At 43.7% G+C, this 18,677-nt stretch overlaps 1 protein-coding gene across 1 annotated transcript in view; it reads right to left on the reverse strand.

Annotated features, from left to right (window-relative positions):
• Nucleotides 1-18,677, reverse strand: part of MIER2 (MIER family member 2) — a 201,088-nt gene that overhangs the window by 43,891 nt on the left and 138,520 nt on the right. Inside the window, exons 7-8 of the mRNA XM_077253926.1 lie at nucleotides 7,270-7,418; nucleotides 7,037-7,118 (exon numbers count right to left, since the gene is read on the reverse strand). Of these exons, the coding sequence (XP_077110041.1) occupies nucleotides 7,037-7,118; nucleotides 7,270-7,418 (231 nt within the window). The remainder of the gene's footprint in view (nucleotides 1-7,036; nucleotides 7,119-7,269; nucleotides 7,419-18,677) is intronic.

Here is an 18,677-nt window from a genome sequence, read left to right on the forward strand (position 1 = left end):
TGATCAAGAAATTACCAATCTTGAAACTTAAAGGAAAGGTGCCGCAATTTTGTTTTTGTATTAAAAATGATTGTTTATATAAACAATTATCTTTAATACAAAATTATTTTTTTTAACCTTAATATCTTTTTTATTATTAATAATTTTTGCAGCCACTGGGCGCCGCCATTTTGCTTTGCAGGAGTGTAAGAGTCCCAGCACGACATTTACACTCTGCATTTACGGCAGCCCTGTGCATAGGACTCAGCAGTCGGGAGCCGACCGCGTTATCTCCTGCTCTGATCTGGCCACGCCCCCTGGGCTGTCTCCACATCACAGCAGAGGCAGGAGGTCGGCGCCATGTTTCTTCAGCCCACAGTGTGTGAGCTCCACTGTGACTGAGAGCTGTGCTGTTGGAGGGGCAGCTCCAGCTGCCTCTCCTTTCACACTGTCAGCAGTCGGCCGTTCCCTGTCCTCTGCTGCCTGGTGCCCTGGCTCAATCTCTAGAATCGCTAGAGAGGGTGAAGTGCTGGGGTCTGATGTCCTCTATCAGGAGCTGCAGAGAGGTAACAGGGGGGGAGGGGGAGAATCTCTGTGCTGCTCCGACCCGACCCTGCCTCTCACTGCAGCCACTGATCAAGGACATCAGACCGTGTATCTATCACTACACTGTGCTGAGCCATGTATCTAATCCTCTCCTGTATGATAGTCTGCTGTGCCATGTACCTAATCCTCTCCTGTATGATACTGTCTGCTGTGCCCTGTACCTAATCCTCTCCTGTGTGATACTATGCTGAGCCGTGTATCTAATCCTATACTGTGTGATACTGTCTGCTGAGCCATGCATCTAATCCTATACTGTGATACTATGCTGAGCCATGTATCTAATCCTATACTGTGTGATACTGTCTGCTGAGCCATGCATCTAATTTTATACTGTGATACTATGCTGAGCCATGCATCTAATTCTATCCTGTGTGATACTGACTGCTGAGCCGTGTATCTAATCCTCTCCTGTGTGATACTATGCTGAGCCGTGTATCTAATCCTATACTGTGTGATACTGTCTGCTGAGCCATGCATCTAATCCTATACTGTGATACTATGCTGAGCCATGCATCTAATTCTATCCTGTGTGATACTGACTGCTGAGCCGTGTATCTAATCCTCTCCTGTGTGATACTGACTGCTGAGCCGTGTATCTAATCCTCTCCTGTGTGATACTGTCTTCTGAGCTGTGTATCTAATCTTATCCTGTGTGATACTGACTACTGAGCCGTGTATCTAATCCTATCCTGTGATACTGTCTGCTGAGCTGTGTATCTAATCTTATCCTGTGTGATACTGACTGCTGAGCCGTGTATCTAATCCTATCCTGTGATACTGTCTGCTGAGCCGTGTATCTAATCCTATCCTGTGTGATACTGACTGCTGAGCCGTGTATCTAATCCTCTCCTGTGTGATACTGTGCTGAGCCGTGTATCTAATCCTATACTTGTGATACTGTATGCTGAGCCATGCATCTAATCCTATACTGTGATACTATGCTGAGCCATGCATCTAATTCTATCCTGTGTGATACTGACTGCTGAGCCGTGTATCTAATCCTCTCCTGTGTGATACTGACTGCTGAGCCGTGTATCTAATCCTCTCCTGTGTGATACTGTCTTCTGAGCTGTGTATCTAATCTTATCCTGTGATACTGACTACTGAGCCGTGTATCTAATCCTATCCTGTGATACTGTCTGCTGAGCTGTGTATCTAATCTTATCCTGTGTGATACTGACTGCTGAGCCGTGTATCTAATCCTATCCTGTGTGATACTGACTGCTGAGCCGTGTATCTAATCCTCTCCTGTGTGATACTGTGCTGAGCCGTGCATCTAATCCTCTCCTGTGTGATACTGACTGCTGAGCCGTGTATCTAATCCTCTCCTGTGTGATACTGACTGCTGAGCTGTGTATCTAATCCTCTCCTGTGTGATACTGACTGCTGAGCCGTGTATCTAATCCTCTCCTGTGTGATACTGACTGCTGAGCCGTGTATCTAATCCTCTCCTGTGTGATACTGACTGCTGAGCCATGTATCTAATCCTATCCTGTGTGATACTGTCTGGTGAACCGTGTATCTAATCCTCTCAGGCACTCCTCTCCCCCCTGCATATCTTTCCCCATTACACACACAACTCAATGCATGCGATAACAGGAGCTGCAGGGGTCATGCTGTATTATGGCATTATGTGAGATCTATATGACGGTATTATGTGATCTGTATGGTGGTGATTATGCTTGATCAGTATTGTGAGAATTATACGGTGGTATTGTGTGTGATCTATATGGTGGTATTATGTGAGAACACTGGCAGTATTATGTGTGATCTATATGGCAGTATGTGAGAACACTGGCGGTATTATGTGTGATCTATATGGTGGTATTATGTGAGAACACTGGCAGTATTATGTGTGATCTATATGGCGGTATGTGAGAACACTGGCGGTATTATGTGTGATCTATATGGTGGTATTATGTGAGAACACTGGCAGTATTATGTGTGATCTATATGGTGGTATGTGAGAACTGTATGATGGTATTGTGTGTGATCCATATGGCTGTATTATGTGTGCTCTATATGGTGGTATGTGAGAACTGTATGACAGTATTGTGTGTGATCTATTTGATGGTATTGTGTGTGATCTATATGGCGGTATTATGTGTGAGCTATATGGCAGTATTATGTGAGAACACTATGGCAGTATTATCTTCAGAAAGCGGACCCATTCTATGGTGGTTCTGGCTGAGCACCTGCTCGCGGGTCTGGGGTAATAGAGGGGGCAGCATGACCTCCAGTTAGGTGCAGTCAGGGCTGGTGAGGCAGCTGAAGAGAGGGGTCTCATTTTTATTGTTACTATATGGCTAAATTTCCTTCCCAGCGTCACCCCGTACTTCGCCTGTCGTCTCACTTTCACACATCACCAGGACAGGATGGAGAAGACAGGATCTGAGGAGGGGAATGGGGTCTTAGCATGCAAAGTCTGGATCAGAACAGGCCATCAATCCGCAGAAATGTTTCCTGGATTTCTGTGGAGCAGACGGTCCATCCATGTGTATAAAAGACAGCGCTCTATGTACAATCCCTGGCTGCTCCACGCACCAAACAGGGGGCCCCCATAGACCAGCACACTGCTCTCCTGAAATACTCTGCGCTGCGGTCACCCTGCTCCCTCCACCACATATCTCCCAGAATCCTTGCTGCCTGCCATCCTCGGTGACTGTCTACTTGTCAGTGTAAGGCTGCTTTCACACTAGCGTCAGTACGGGCCCGTCGCAGTGCGTCGGCACGACGTACCAAACAAAGCAGCGGGGGCACCACGATCAGTGGGACTCAACCCAGGTCTAAGACAACTGAGACAAATGTAAAGAGAAAAAAGGTAGACCTGACAAAATGGGAGTCACCACCATAAATATAAAAAGTAAGATAACAACCTTTATTCAACACTTATGCAAAAGACAGCACATTTAAAAACATTTAAAAAGGGATCACACATATCCCTGTACCAGATAGCCTATAATAAGGCCTAAGCACCGCACCCCCTAATGCCGGGTTAAATACTCATGCCCAATATAGTGAACAAAGAACGACCTATATATACGACGTATATAGGGTCGTTCTTTGTTCACTATATTGGGCATGAGTATTTAACCCGGCATTAGGGGGTGCGGTGCTTAGGCCTTATTATAGGCTATCTGGTACAGGGATATGTGTGATCCCTTTTTAAATGTTTTTAAATGTGCTGTCTTTTGCATAAGTGTTGAATAAAGGTTGTTATCTTACTTTTTATATTTATGGTGGTGACTCCCATTTTGTCAGGTCTACCTTTTTTCTCTTTACATTTGTCTCGGCACGACGTACCGACGCATGCTGTGAAAGAAATGCCCGACGTGGTAGCGGATGTAGTCTTACGACGCTTCCGCTGCCCCATTGTAAGGTCCGGGGAGGAGGGGGCGGAGTTTCGGCTGCGCATGCACGGTCGAAAATGGCGGACTCGACGCACAAAAAAACCGTTACATGTAATTTTTTTTGTGGCGGTGGTCCGCCAAAACACGACTCAACCGTCGCACGGTGGTTGCAACGTGTGGCAATACGTCGCAATGCGTCGGTAATGTTAGTCTATGGGGAAAAAACACATCCTGCAGACAACTTTGCAGGATGTGTTTTGCAGGATGTGTTTTATCTCCTGAACGACGCATTGCGACGTACAGCCAACAACGCTAGTGTGCAAGTAGCCTAAGGCTGCCGTCACACATTCAGTATTTGGTCAGTATTTTACCTCAGTATTTGTAAGCCAAGACCAGGAGTGGCTGATAAATGCAGAAGTGGTGCAGATGTGTGTTATACTTCTCCTCTAATTGTTCCACTCCTGGTTTTGGCTACAAATACTGAGGTAAAATAGTGACCAAATACTGATAGTGTGACGGCAGCCTTACTCTGCAGTCACCAACAAAATGGCTGCTCACTGGGTTCCTGAATATCATCCTCTTATCCCTTAGCAGACACCCAGAAGGGAAGGAGAGGAGTGACATCACACACGTCAGCAGACTCCGCCCATAATTACTGCAGTGCTGTAATGTGAGCTTGTTGTACACGAGGTTTTTCTGAAATTTCAGCAGCTGCTCCCCCTAGTGTTTAAAAGTGGAAATTCCAAAACTTTTCAAATTATTTTTCATATTTTACTAAATTATAAACAAATGATAATAATTTTTAAGAAAATGTAAACATTAATTCTTTACATTTTTACAATTTCTGTAAAAAAAATTTTTTTGATGGCACCTTCCCTTTAAGTTACTAGGAAAGAAGGCGGGGATTTATCTTTGGACCTCCGCTACCCCTCCGCAAGGTTCATTAGAGACAATAACCAATAATACCTTGGCTATTAGAAGAGCGCTTGTTCCAAACAAATGGCCACATTGCCAATTCCTAGATAACATCCCTTTGAATATTATCCCATGGCTCATTGAGCCAAACTACATTGATGATTTTGATCTATAGAACTCTCTGCCGGCGCACCCTATCTCACATCTACTTTCCAGCCAGATTAAATGTGTGGATAATTGGCCTCAAGAAGCTAAGAAAGGACCCCGAGATTTCATACAAACACATCATGTTCAACATATTTCAAAATTTAAGATGGATATCCAATTTAATACAGATTGGCTATGGTTGGAGTTCCTGGTCAGACTAAAAACTATACCTCCTAAATTAATCTCTAAATTATATTCTAATCTAATTTCCCCCAGCACTCATTTTAAACCATTGTATATATCCTCATGGGAATCTGAGCTAAAAGTATCCCTATCAAAACGAGAGACGGAAGAAGTATTGAGAGGCTCCCATGGTTTCTCAAGATGTGTTTTGCTGCAAGAAAATGCTTTTAAAATCCTTTCAAGATGGTATAGAAATCCTGAGTCACTAGCACCTGGGCCTATCTGATTCTCCTCTATGTTGGAGATGTATGAAGTCCAAGGGCTCTTTAGCACATATTTTTTGGTACTGCCCAATCATTTCTTGGGAGAAATCTTTGATTACCTCCGACAGATGGGTTTAATAACAGCAGAACCTCCTGAGGAGTTAGATTTTGTATCTTTACCCACGAATTCTTACAATCCTAAGAAACACGATTTACTTCCCCTACTGGTGGCCGCTGCTAAACATTTGATCTCTTTACATTGGCGACAAACATCCCCCCTCACCTTAGCGAATGGGTGAAAAAAGTTCAAGATATCCATAGGATGGAGGAACTAACCAGCTGGGACGCAAGGTCACATGACAAGTTTCTTCAAACATGGTTACCATGGCAACAAGCTGTATCTAGCCCTCCATAATTATAATTTTTATTTTACTATACGTTTTTCTTCTTTACTGTAAATTTGACCGAATATATCATCTATACTACACTGTGATGGACTCGAGCTCATAAAATAAACTAAACACTATATATTATTCATTCTTGCCTTCATAATAATCCTGACTAACTAAAATCATTTTCTCATGCCTTACTAGAATTCAATAGTTCTAATGTCTCAACCCTGTCTGTTATATTTAGGGGATATTGTGATATACTCCCCAAGTTTACTCATTTGTTATGTTTTGTTATATTGTTTTATCTTTACTGCTTTAGTTATATGTTTTGTTTTGCCTGCCGATTTTTTCTAATGATACATGGACTTTCATCTGATTCCTATACCATAGATATTGGTAATCTCGCTCTCAGGATTCCTGGACGCTTCCGGTACAGATTTACAAACTTGATATACTCAGCTTCGTCATTGTTATTTTATTTGTCCTCCTGAACTTTATGTTCATGTATCTTTTTCTATGTTCTGTATTTTGAAAATTCAAAATAAATAATTAAAAAAAAAAAAAAAAATTGTAAAAATTGTGCTAGTCAGGAAGGTGAAAACAGGCTTCGGGGTGAAGAGGGTAAATGATGGCAGCTGTATACTGACTACTTTTTATTAATAGTTTAAGGTTGTAGTCAGACTGCTGTATAACACAGACAACAGTCGCATCGCAGACTGATGGCGGCACAACTGACCCAAGCGCTCAGGTTAGGAGAGCCGCTGACCAGTTAGAGCATTGCGATGAGATCCTCGTCCGTGCTATACAGCCGTCTAAATGATTGACTAATTCTGAACACAACCACATCTATTATAGGGTGCACACACTTCGCAACTACAGTATTTAAGTTATTTTTTTCTCCCCTCTTGAAAAAGGATTTCAGTTTGTTTCTCCTTGGATTTGTACAGATTGGCAGGGAAAGTTCTGAAAAGTTTCTTCTTGGTATGATTTTTTGTACATAAAATCCTGGCATTTTAACAGGGCTGCGAGGACTTTATATCCAACTGTATCATGTTTAGATATGGTTATAAAAAACTTTCACTATTATTTCTGCAACCATTAGGAATCAGCTAAAAGATTCATGGGGCCCAGTTCTGCCAGAACTGGGTACCTAAAATCATTTTGCTCGCCTTTAACAAGTATGTGACTACATATTACTCACCTTGTACAACTTTGACATTAAAAGACAGCCTTCGCAGTGCCTCATCTGTGTTAAATCTACATTTCACTAATTCATAGAGAGCCTACAAAAGAGAGAAAAAAAGAGTGGTAAAGAAATTAATCAGAATGCAAATAATAGGGAAGCAACCGGATGCAAATTTAAAGCCATGGTAGAAGGTAAAACCAGAAACAGTCTTAAAAGATGATACACACCAGAAGCATTTGCACATTCACCTGCTCATTATCTTTGACCGTTCCTTCATTTTGGCTATATCTTTCACCAACTCTGTGTTGGCACTCCGCTGCCTGACTGAGGTAATTCTCCACTTCTCTTTCTGGTAGAATATTAGGATCCCAAAGCAGCTGGTCCTTTTCCTGAGAATCTGACAAAATCATTGAGATACACTATGAAGTTACCAATTTAAGTTGTCTACATGCACAATTGTGGACAAACATTTTTTGGTTTTCAAAGTTTGTTGCTTCAGTTTTTGTAGAGGCAATTTGCATTAACTTTAGATGGTTATGAAGAGTAATCAGATGAAATGGAAATTTTCAAAAACTTCAAAGAGCTTCAATTGCTATAAAGAAGGCTTCAGTGTGCTCAAGAAAGTTCAGCAAGTGCCAGGAAAGTCCCCTAAAGAGGATTCATTTATGAGATTGGTTGAACCCTGTAGGATGTAAGCCCGCAAGGGCAGGGTCTTCTCCCCTCTGTATCAGTCTGTCATTGTTAGTTTGCTTACTGTAAGTGTTATCTGCAATTTGTATGTACGGTATATACTCGAGTATAAGCCGAGATTTTCAGCCCACTTTTTTGGGCTGAAAGTCCCCCTCTCGGCTTATACTCGAGTCATACCCAGAGGTCGGCAGGGGAGGGGGAGCAGGGGCTGTCTAAAAATACTCACCTAGTCCAGGCGCGGTCCCTGCAGGTCCCTGGCTTCCCCGGCGCCGGCAGCAGCAGCTTCAGCTTCTTCCTGTACTGAGCGGTCACATGGTACCGCTCATAACAGTAAATGAATATGCGGCTCCACCTCCCATAGGGGTGGAGCAGCATATTCATTACTGCATTGAGCGGTAACAGTGACCGCTCAGTACAGTTAGAAGCTGCGGCGTCGGGGAAGCAGGGACTGCACAGCGCCAGGACCAGGTGAGTATACGGGGAGGGGAGCGCAGCGCTGCGCGATAGTCACCTTTCCTCGTTCAAGGCGCCGATCTGTCTTCAGCAGTGACGCTCAAGTCAGAGGGCGCGGTGACGTAGTTAGTGTGCGCCCTCTGCTGAACGTTGGTGCTGAACATGGAGTGGCGCCGGAACGAGGTGCGGGTGACTATTGAAAGTGCCGGGGGCCCGACCGACGGAGAGGTGAGTATGTGATTTTTTTTTTTATCGCAGCAAATGGGGCAAATATCTGTATGGGGCATCTATGGGGCTCCTGATTCAATATGGATATTCAAAAACACTTAACCTACTGATGTCTCAATTAATTTTAATTTTATTGGTATCTATTTTTACTTTTGACATTTACCGGTAGCTGCTGCATTTCCCACCCTAGGCTTATACTCGAGTCATTAAGTTTTCCCAGTTTTTTGTGGCAAAATTAGGGGGGTCGGATTATACTCGGGTCGGCTTATACTCGAGTATATACGGTAACCCCTTTTCTCATGTACAGCACCATGGAATCAATGGTGCTATATAAATAAATAATAACTCCAGTGCAGAGCTTTCCTAGGAATAGCGGTATGGCAGTGCATCAAGACACAGTCAGTAAGGCAAAGCATTTGGATGCTGGCCTGATGTCAAGGACAGCAAAGAATCCACTTCTCTACTAGAAAAACAAAAAAGGACAGACAAACTGTCTCTGATGAAGCCCCCTTCATATGTTTGAGATCTGGAAGAAAGATTGTTCAGAGAAGAAAAGGCGAGCACTACAATGAGTCTAGTGTTATGCCAACAATAATGGTGTATTTAAAAGTGACCAGTCAGCAGCCCAAAATGACTGCAGATCAGTAAACATTTACCAAATACATGGTCGTTTAATAGCCTGTTTACACTGGCACACTGAGGCTATGTGCACACGTCGGGAGGGTCCTCTGCGGGTTCTCCCACAGCGGATTTGATAAATCTGCAGGGCAAAACCGCTGCGGTTATCCCTGCAGATTTATCGCGGTTTGTCTTGCGGTTTCCGCTGCGTGTTTACTCCTACTATTGATGCTGCACATGCAGCAATATGCAGCATCAATACTAATGTTAAAAATAATTAAAAAATGGTTATATACTCACCCTCTGACGTCCCGATCTCCTCAGCGCTGCACGCAGCGGTCCGGTTCCAAAGATGCTGTGCGAGAAGGACCTTCGTGACGTCACGGTCATGTGACCGCGACGTCATCGCAGGTCCTGCTCGCACAGCAACCCTGCGACCGGACGGCCGCGTGCAGCGCTGAGAGGTGAGTATATCATTATTTTTTATTTTAATTCTTTTTTTTTTTTTTTTTTTACACAAATATGGTTCCCAGGGCCTGGAGGAGAGTCTCCTCTCCTCCACCCCGGGTACCATCTGCACATGATCCGCTTACTTCCCGCATCGTGGACATAGCCCCATGCGGGAAGTAAGCGGATCAATGCATTCCTATGTGTGCAGAATCGCCGCGATTCTGCACAAAGAAGTGACATGCTGCGGAATGTAAACCGCTGCGTTTCTGTGCGGTTTTTCCCGCAGCATGTGCACAGCGGATTGCGGTTTCCATAGGTTTACATGTAACTGTAAACGCAATGGAAACTGCTGCGGACCCGCAGCTGCAGAAACGCTGCGGTTCCGCGGTAAAAACCGCAACGTGTGCACATAATAACTTCACATTGAACAATCTGTAATAGCCTGTGTGCATTGAGACTTCTGTTTACACAGGACTATACAACACCGAGAATGATGATCTTTTGCACTGCACAAACAATTTCGCATGATTATCAAGTGATTGCCAACCTGCTTACACTGAAAGATTATCGTGAATGAGCGTTCTTCGGAAAGCTTGTTCATGATTATCTTGCAGTGTAAGCTCAGCTTAAAGCATCCTAAATCCATCAATTCATACATGTGGTTGCTTTTTATCCAAGGGGAGGGGCTCATTCACAATTCTGCTTAAAACCGATCAAGAATAAAAATTGGTCTCTAAATGTCTGTAATAAGCAACTTCTTCCAAAGGTCCAGGAGTAATTTTGTGATAAAAAACTAGGAATTAGTCCTACGGGTAATGGTATTTCCTGGAGTCCATCATGACAGCACCACCAGGAGGTTGCCCTTCATATCCTTGATAGGGACAGGAACATAGAAGAGGTTAAATAGCCCCTCCCCACCTCCACCCCTCAGTGATTGTACCACACCAGGATGGATACAACGCAATTTTATTGAATTTCCTCTCTATACATGTTTATATCACTCATCAGACAGGAATTCAAGGGAGGGTAAATAATGGGTGCTGTCATGATGGACTCCTGGAAATACCATTACCGGTAGGACTAATTCCTAGTTTCCAGGTCGTCCCTCCTGACAGCACCACCAGGAGAAATACCAAATAACTCCTTTTCAGGGAGGGATTACAGCTTGGAGGACTTTCCTTCCAAAGACAGTCTGTTGATTTGACAGAATGTTCAGCCTGTAGTGTTTTCAAAAGGTATTTGAGCTAGACCAAGTTGCCGCCCGGCAAATTTGGTCCATGGATGCACCTGCACTCTCTGCCCATGAAGCAGATATTGCGCTCAGTGAGTGAGCTTTTAGGTGTTCTGGAGGAGATTCACCGGCTGAAATATACGCAGTGCAAATGGTAGATTTAATCCATCTGGCTAGAGTAGCCTTTGAGGCTTTTTTGCCTCTATTCTCCCCAGACATCTGGATAAAGAGGTTTGAGTCAATTCTCCAGCCGTCTGTAAGTTTTAGATATTGCAATACTTTTCTTTTAACATCCAGGGAATGGAGAGAACGTTCTTTGTCATTGTTGTAGTTCTGGCAGAACGTAGGCAATATAAATTTCCTGGTTTCTGTGAAAGTCTGTCACTACTTTTGGGAGAAACGAAGGATCCAATTTTAGAATGATGCAATCTTCTTGTATTTTTAAGTATGGATCTGTTATGGACAGGGCTTCAATCTCGCCTATTCGCCTTGCCGACGTTATTGCGACTAGGAAGACAGTCTTGAATGTTACAGACTTTAAGTCTGCCTGATCTAGCGGCTCGTATGGAGCTTTCCGTAATTCGTTTAGTACCAATATGAGGTTCCAGGGGGGTACTGAACTACGTATTGTTGGTCTGATATGTTGCGTAGCTTTGATGAACCTCACTACCCAGCGGTGATCAGCTGGTGGATAATCATAAAAGGCGCTTAAAGCTGAAATTTGCACCTTTAGCGTACCAGGCATCAAACCCATATCGAAGCCTGCTTGAAGGAAATTTAAGACCTGAGGAATATCTCGTTCTTGGAAAACGGATATTGGAGTTTTGCTCTGTGTGCAAAATTTCTTACAGATTTTTAGGTATATAGCTGAGGTCACTGGCTTCCTGCTTTTTTTGCATGGTTGAGATAACCGAATCCGATAGTCCTTTTGATCTTAGGCTCTTTTTTCAAGATCCACGCTGAAAGTTGTAGCATGTCTAGATTTTGATGGACCAGCGGTCCTTGCATCAGAAGGTCCCACCTTAGTGGTAGAACTGGTTCTTCCAATGCCATCCACCTCAGCAGGGGAAACCAGGCCAGCTCCTCTTGGGCCAATATGGCACTATTAGGATTACCACTGCCAGACTTTCCTGAATCTTCCTCAGAACTCTGGGAATTAAAGCGAGTGGAGGGAATGCATACGCAAGTTCCATGTCCCAGTATTGAGCCAAGGCGTCTACGCCAGTTGGATTGTCTCTTGGATTTAATGAAAATAATTATTTTGTCTTTGTATTTTGCTTTGAGGCGAATAAATCTGTTTGTGGAGTGCCCCACTGTTGAGTTAGCTGAACAAAGACTTTTCCGTTTAGAGACCACTCCGAAGGTTGCACCTTTTCTCTGCTGAGAAAGTCCGCTATCTGGTTCTCTGAACCTTTTAGATGTACTGCCGTGATGGACTTCACGGTGCCTTCTGCCCAAGAGAATATTGATTCTGCTAATGTCTGGAGGTGACGGTGCCTCGGACCTCCCTGATGAAGAAGAAAGGATACCTTGAGTTTTCTGAGAAGACTCTGATGTGACGCCCCTGCATCTACTCTTGGAACCTTTTAAGTGCTTCCCAAACCGCTCTGAGTTCCCTGTAATTGGAGGAACGGTTGCGTACCGATGTGGGCCATGTTCCTTGAAGGTAACATCCTTCTATGTGGGCTCCCCAGCCTCTTAAGCTTGCATCAGTGGTTATATTTACGCATGGAGATACTCTCCAAGGTCTCCCTTTTTTGAGGTTTTCTATGTCGACCCACCATGAGAGGGACTGCTTTACCTCGCTAGGTAACAACATCTTGTTGTCTAATGAATTTTTTTATTTCCATTCCATACCGAAAGGACTTCCCGTTGAAGAGTTCTGGAGTGAAACTGGCTCCACTGTACGCTGGGAATACATGAGGTCATCAGACCTAGAATACTCATGGCTTTCCTGATGGAAATGTATTTGCGTTTTCATAATGTTTGAAATTCTTTTTTGATTGTCCGTTGTTTTTGGTCTGGTAGGAAGGAGTATTCCTGTTCAGAATCTAGTAGTACTCCCAGAAATATTTTCTGTGTTTCTGGTTTGAGACTTGACTTTTTTGAATTTATTATCCACCCTAGACGCTTCAGGAGTGATATGGTCATTTTTAAGGATTCTTCCATCTGATGAGACGAATCTGCTATCAGCAACAGATCGTCCAGGTATGGAGCGATGAGAACTTACTTTTCTCTTAGGTGAGCCATGACCTCCGTCATGAGTTTTGTGAATATTCTTGGGGCAGAGGCGAGACCGAATGGTAGACCTTGAAACTGGAAATGAAGTATCTTCTTGTGGCTCCTCATTGCAAACCTGAGGAATCTTTGGTGCGAGGGATGGATGGGCACATTATAGTATGCATGTTTGAGATCTAGCGTGCACATTACAGAGTTCTTTTTTATTAAAGGTATGATTGATCGGAGAGACTCGATCTTGAAGCGTTTGTAAGCCACCGATTGGTCTTAAGCTTATTATTGTACGGTATTCTCCGCTTGTTTTTTTTAATGGAGAATAGGCTGGAGTAATGTCCCTGAAACCGCTGGTGATGGGGTACCGGAACTATGACTTGCAGGTCTAAGAGCTCCTGTATGTCTGTGTCTGTTAACAGCCTTTGATGAACTGCTGACGACTCTGTACGCGTCAGATAGTACCTTTTGGGGGGTAGGTGAGTAAATGCTATCCTGTACCCCTGTGCAACTGTCTGTAGAATCCACTGATTGTGAGTAATATTCTGCCATCCCTCTAGGAAGTACTGTAGTCTTCCTCCTATATTGTTGGCATCATTGTCTACTGGGTCCTGATGTTTGGTCTCGAAAGGAACCTCTTCCCCTGCCACCTTTAGGGTAGCTCCATCTGCCAGACTTCCCTTTCCCTTTGCAGTCCTGCCTCTGGTGGGAGCGAGTTTTCCGAAAGAATGGGGTCTTCTTTGGCTTCTCTTCGGGAAAGCCTTTTTTCTTGTCGGATGCTTTCTCGAGCAGCTCATCTGGGACTGGACCGAAAACATGAGATCCTGAGAAAGGAATCCGTCCAAGATCTCAGCCACAAGGCCAGTCTTGCCGCATTTGACAGTGCGTTATTTCTGGCAGCAAACCGCACTGACTCTGCTGAAGCATCTGCCATGAAATCAGTCACCATTTTCAGCACAGAGGGACTTCAGAATTTCTTCCCAGGGAGTCCTGTCTTTAATATGACCTTCCAGCTCATCTACCCTGAGACTTATGGATCTTGCTGCAGAGGTGGCCGCTATGTTTGTCTTCATAATGGCAGCTGACGACTCCCAGGCTTTTTTAAGGAGATTTTCTGACCTTTTATCCATCGGGTCTTTCAACCCAGACGAGTCTTCAAAAGGAAGTTTTCCTTGAGACTTTCGCTACCGGAATATCAATTTTTGGGACAGATTCCCAGACTTTAGTTTCTTCCGGATCAAAGGGAAGACGGTACTTGAAGTCCCTCGGGACAACTAGCTTTTTTCCCACATATTCCCATTCCTTCAGTATCATCGCCGTTATATGGTTGTTGACTGGAAATACTCTATTTCTGCGGGTTCTCAGGCCCCCGAACATTTCGTCCTGAACCGATAGTGGTTCAGTGGAGTCCTCTATTTTCATAGTGCTCCTAACTGCTTTTAGGAGCACATCCATGTTTTCGGATGAGAACAAGTATCTCTTGCGTTCCTCCGGAAATACAACCGAGGACTTGCCACCTTCACCAGAGTCCGGGTCGGAATATCATGATACCTCTCCTTCTTCTGAACTTAAGTCCATATCCCATCTGTGCCTCTTCGGGTGAGGAGATTGGGGTGGCACCAATGTGATACTGTAGCCTGGACTTCGTCTCTAATCATTGTTTTAATGTTAGTTAAAAACAAAGCTTGTTTGTCTTTGAGTAGTTTAGCGATGCACACTTCGCATAATTTTTTGTTATAACCATCTGGGAGCTTGGCGGCACATAACGGACATCTGATAGCCTTCTTCTTAGTGGCAGACCGCTTGGGAATGTACTTGACCTAAAAATGTAAAGGAAAGCCCTGTAGCTACGGATCTAAAGTCCCGCTAGGTACTTCCCCACCACATCTACTCACATAGTCCGTGGGCAGCTCTAAGGACTGGACGTCTGGACGACTAGCACCTTCCATCTTACTAAGTCAGGTGTGCTGTCAGCTGTCCGTCATTAAATAGTCAGTCTTACCCGACTTCAAGACATCTGATTCGTCCTCCTTCTGAGCTCTGCTGCTGGCATCTATGGTGATTGCAGGTCCCCAGCTGTACTGCGCATGCGTCATCTGGAACGCACGCTGACCAGCCTGGAACCCTGATTCTGGCGCCATCATGTCCAGGACTCCTGTTCCGCCGACGTATCTCGGGGCACCCGGAAACCACCGGCGCTGCAGACTCCGGGAATTTGGCCACGCCCCCCCGGAAGTCGTCACCAGCGCCCTCTGACACGGAGCGCCGGACCGGAAGTTCGGGGAATGCCACCGGCGCCGGCTGCATGTGGAGCTTGAGGGAACAGCGTCGGACACCGCAGCAGCCGCCGATGCCTCAGAGCCCCTTTGTGAAGGGATGAGGCAGCTAACGGGAGCAAACAGCTCTACCTTGTCGCGTGAGGGACCTCCGTCGGTATCCTGCGATTTGGGGAGTCCTTCCACGAGACCCCCACGGCCCAGAGCCCCCTCCAGGAGGAAAAGACCGCCCTCGGTAGCGCCTGCTCTACCGAAACCTGACTCCGGCATCAGGTAAATCCGTTCTTTTCTGGAGAACTCTCTCCTGCGTCTGTCCCTGATAGGGACAGGAAAAACACTGAGGGGTGGAGGTGGGGAGGGGCTATTTAACCTCTTCTGTGTTCCTGTCCCTATCAAGGATATGAAGGGCAACTTCCTGGTGGTGCTGTCAGGAGGGACGACCTGGAAAATGTGTGTACAAGCATGATGGAGCACCATGACACAAGGTACACAAGGCAAAAGGGATCAAAAGAAAAAAAAAAAAAAAAAAGGAAAATTTTGGGTTAATGGAAATACTGAAGAAGCAGTTGGGAGTTTTACAAAATTTCTGTGTTTTTCTTTGTACAAGCACTGATTAGACAATGAAGGGTTGTCGTCTGTCAGCATTTGGCCAGAAGCGGATATCCAGTATGCCAGGGCGAACGGAAGAAGTCTTGTAATTTAAGTGTTAACACTGTAAATCTTGAGTCTTTATATAAACTTGATGTATGTCAATAAAAGTGTAAAAGGCTATAAAATGCTTCAAAGGGCCATGTTCATGTTGTGTTTTTGCTGCTTTATGCAAATTAAAAGCTGCTTTTATGGTACCAGCAAAAGCTGTGAGTGTTCAGAATCCGCATGCACATGCCTGTTTTTTTTTTTACTGACCTAATTGGAAAACTACTGCTTTCTTGAAAACTGAGTATGTCACTTTTCAGTATCTTTGTAGAATTTTTTTCACCCATTGGTAAATCCAAAAAAGAAAGCAGCAAAAATGTTGCCATACATTTTTGCAGCGTTTTTAGGGAGAAAAAAAAAAAAAAAAAAAAGACACACATACAGCAGGATGTGAAACCCACTTTTCTGATGTTCCACAAGTTTAAACCAAAATATCAATTTAATTAAATTGATATGTGTTAAACTAAACAAACGGTAAGTAGTTGCCAACTACTTGCGTGTTACACCATGAGCAGATCTCGCAGACCTAGCAGTGAGTCTTACACTTCCTGTGACGTCTCCTCAGCACCAATTCCTTTTCTTCTGCACGGTCTACAGAATATGTTGATTGACCGCCGTCTCCTATCAGCACAGGCGTGCAGTTTGTGAGATTTACAATGTATGAGATGGCACTCTGCTTCCCAAAGTCTATGCTGGCTATGAGCATCACTACTTCTCTCACTGCACTGCTCATAGTGTAAATCTAACAATCTCAATGCAGCAGTGCCAATTTAGGCACTGAGGAGTCCGCTGTTAACCCCTTAATCAGTGAGCCAATTTGGTACTTAATGACCGAGCCAATATTTACAATTCTGACCTTTGTCACTTTATGAGGTTATAGCCCTGGAACGCTTCAACGGATCCCACTGATTCTGAGACTGTTTTCGTGACAAACTTTTACCACTAACATGAAGTACAATATGTCGATATGACTTGCATTTATGGAAAAAAAAAAACGGAAATTTGGCAAAAAATTTGAAAATTTTGCAATTTTCAAAATGTTTATATTTGTACCCTTTAATCAGAGCGATATATCACTCAAAATAGTTAATAAATAACATTTCCCACATGTCTACTTTACATCAGCACAATTTTCGAAACTTTTTTTTTTGTTAGGACGCTATAAGGGTTAAAAGTTGACCAGCGATTTCTCATTTTTCCAACAAAATTGACAAAAGTTTTTTTTTTTTTTAACCCCTTCATGACCCAGCCTATTTTGACCTTAATGACCTGGCCGTTTTTTGCAATTCTGACCAGTGTCCCTTTATGAGGTAATAACTCAGGAACGCTTCAACGGATCCTAGCGGTTCTGAGACTGTTTTTTCCTGACATATTGGGCTTCATGTTAGTGGTAAATTTAGGTCGATAATTTCTGAGTTTATTTGTGAAAAAAACGGAAATTTGGCGAAAATTTCACATTTTGAATTTTTATTCTGTTAAACCAGAGAGTTATGTGACACAAAATAGTTAATAAATAACATTTCCCACATGTCTACTTTACATCAGCACAATTTTGGAAACAAAATTTTTTTTGCTTGGAAGTTATAAGGGTTAAAATTTGACCAGCGATTTCTCATTTTTACAACAAAATTTACAAAACCATTTTTTTAGGGACCACCTCACATTTGAAGTCAGTTTGAGGGGTCTATATGGCTGAAAATACCCAAAAGTGACACCATTCTAAAAACTGCACCCCTCAAGGTGATCAAAACCACATTCAAGAAGTTTATTAACCCTTCAGGTGTTTCACAGCAGCAGAAGGAACATGGAAGGAAAAAATGAACATTTAACTTTTTAGTCACAAAAATGATCTTTTAGCAACAATTTTTGTATTTTCCCAAGGGTAAACGGAGAAACTGGACCACGAACGTTGTTCTCCAATTTGTCCTGAGTACGCTGATACCTCATATGTGGGGGTAAACCACTGTTTGGGCGCACGGCAGGGCTTGGAAGGGAAGGAGCGCCATTTGACTTTTTGAATGAAAAATTGGCTCCAATCTTTAGCGGACACCAGGTCACGTTTGGAGTGCCTAAACATTGGAGTTACAACCACAAGTGACCCCATTTTGGAAACTAGACCCCCCAAGGAACTTATCTAGAAGCATAGTGAGCACTTTAAACCCCCAGGTGCTTCACAAATTGATCCGTAAAAATGAAAAAGTACTTTTTTTTTTTCACAAAAAAATTATTTTAGCCTCAATTTTTTCATTTTCACATGGGCAACAGGATAAAATGGATCCTAAAATTTGTTGGGCAATTTCTCCTGAGTACGACGATACCTCATATGTGGGGGTAAACCACTGTTTGGGTGCACGGCAAGGCTCGGAAGGGAAGGCGTGCCATTTGACTTTTTGAATGGAAAATTAGCTCCAATCGTTAGCGGACACCATGTCGCGTTTGGAGAGCCCCGTGTGCCTAAACATTGGAGCTCCCCTACAAGTGTACCCAATTTTGGAAACTAGACCCCACAAGGAACTTATCTAGATTCTAGATGTATAGTGAGCACTTTAAACCCCTAGGTGCTTCACAGAAGTTTATAACGCAGAGCAGTGAAAATATAAATAATTTTTCTTTCCTCAAAAATTATTTTTAGCCTGGAATTTTTTATTTTCCCAAGGGTAACAGGAGAAATTGGACCCCAAATGTTGTTGTCCAGGTTGTCCTGAGTACGATGATACCCCATATGTGGGGGTAAACCACTGTTTGGGCGCACGGCAGGGCTCGGAAGTTAAGGCACGCCATTTGG

This window comes from Ranitomeya variabilis, chromosome 1 (genome assembly GCF_051348905.1).
Source record: "Ranitomeya variabilis isolate aRanVar5 chromosome 1, aRanVar5.hap1, whole genome shotgun sequence".
Taxonomy (NCBI): Eukaryota; Metazoa; Chordata; class Amphibia; order Anura; family Dendrobatidae; genus Ranitomeya; species Ranitomeya variabilis.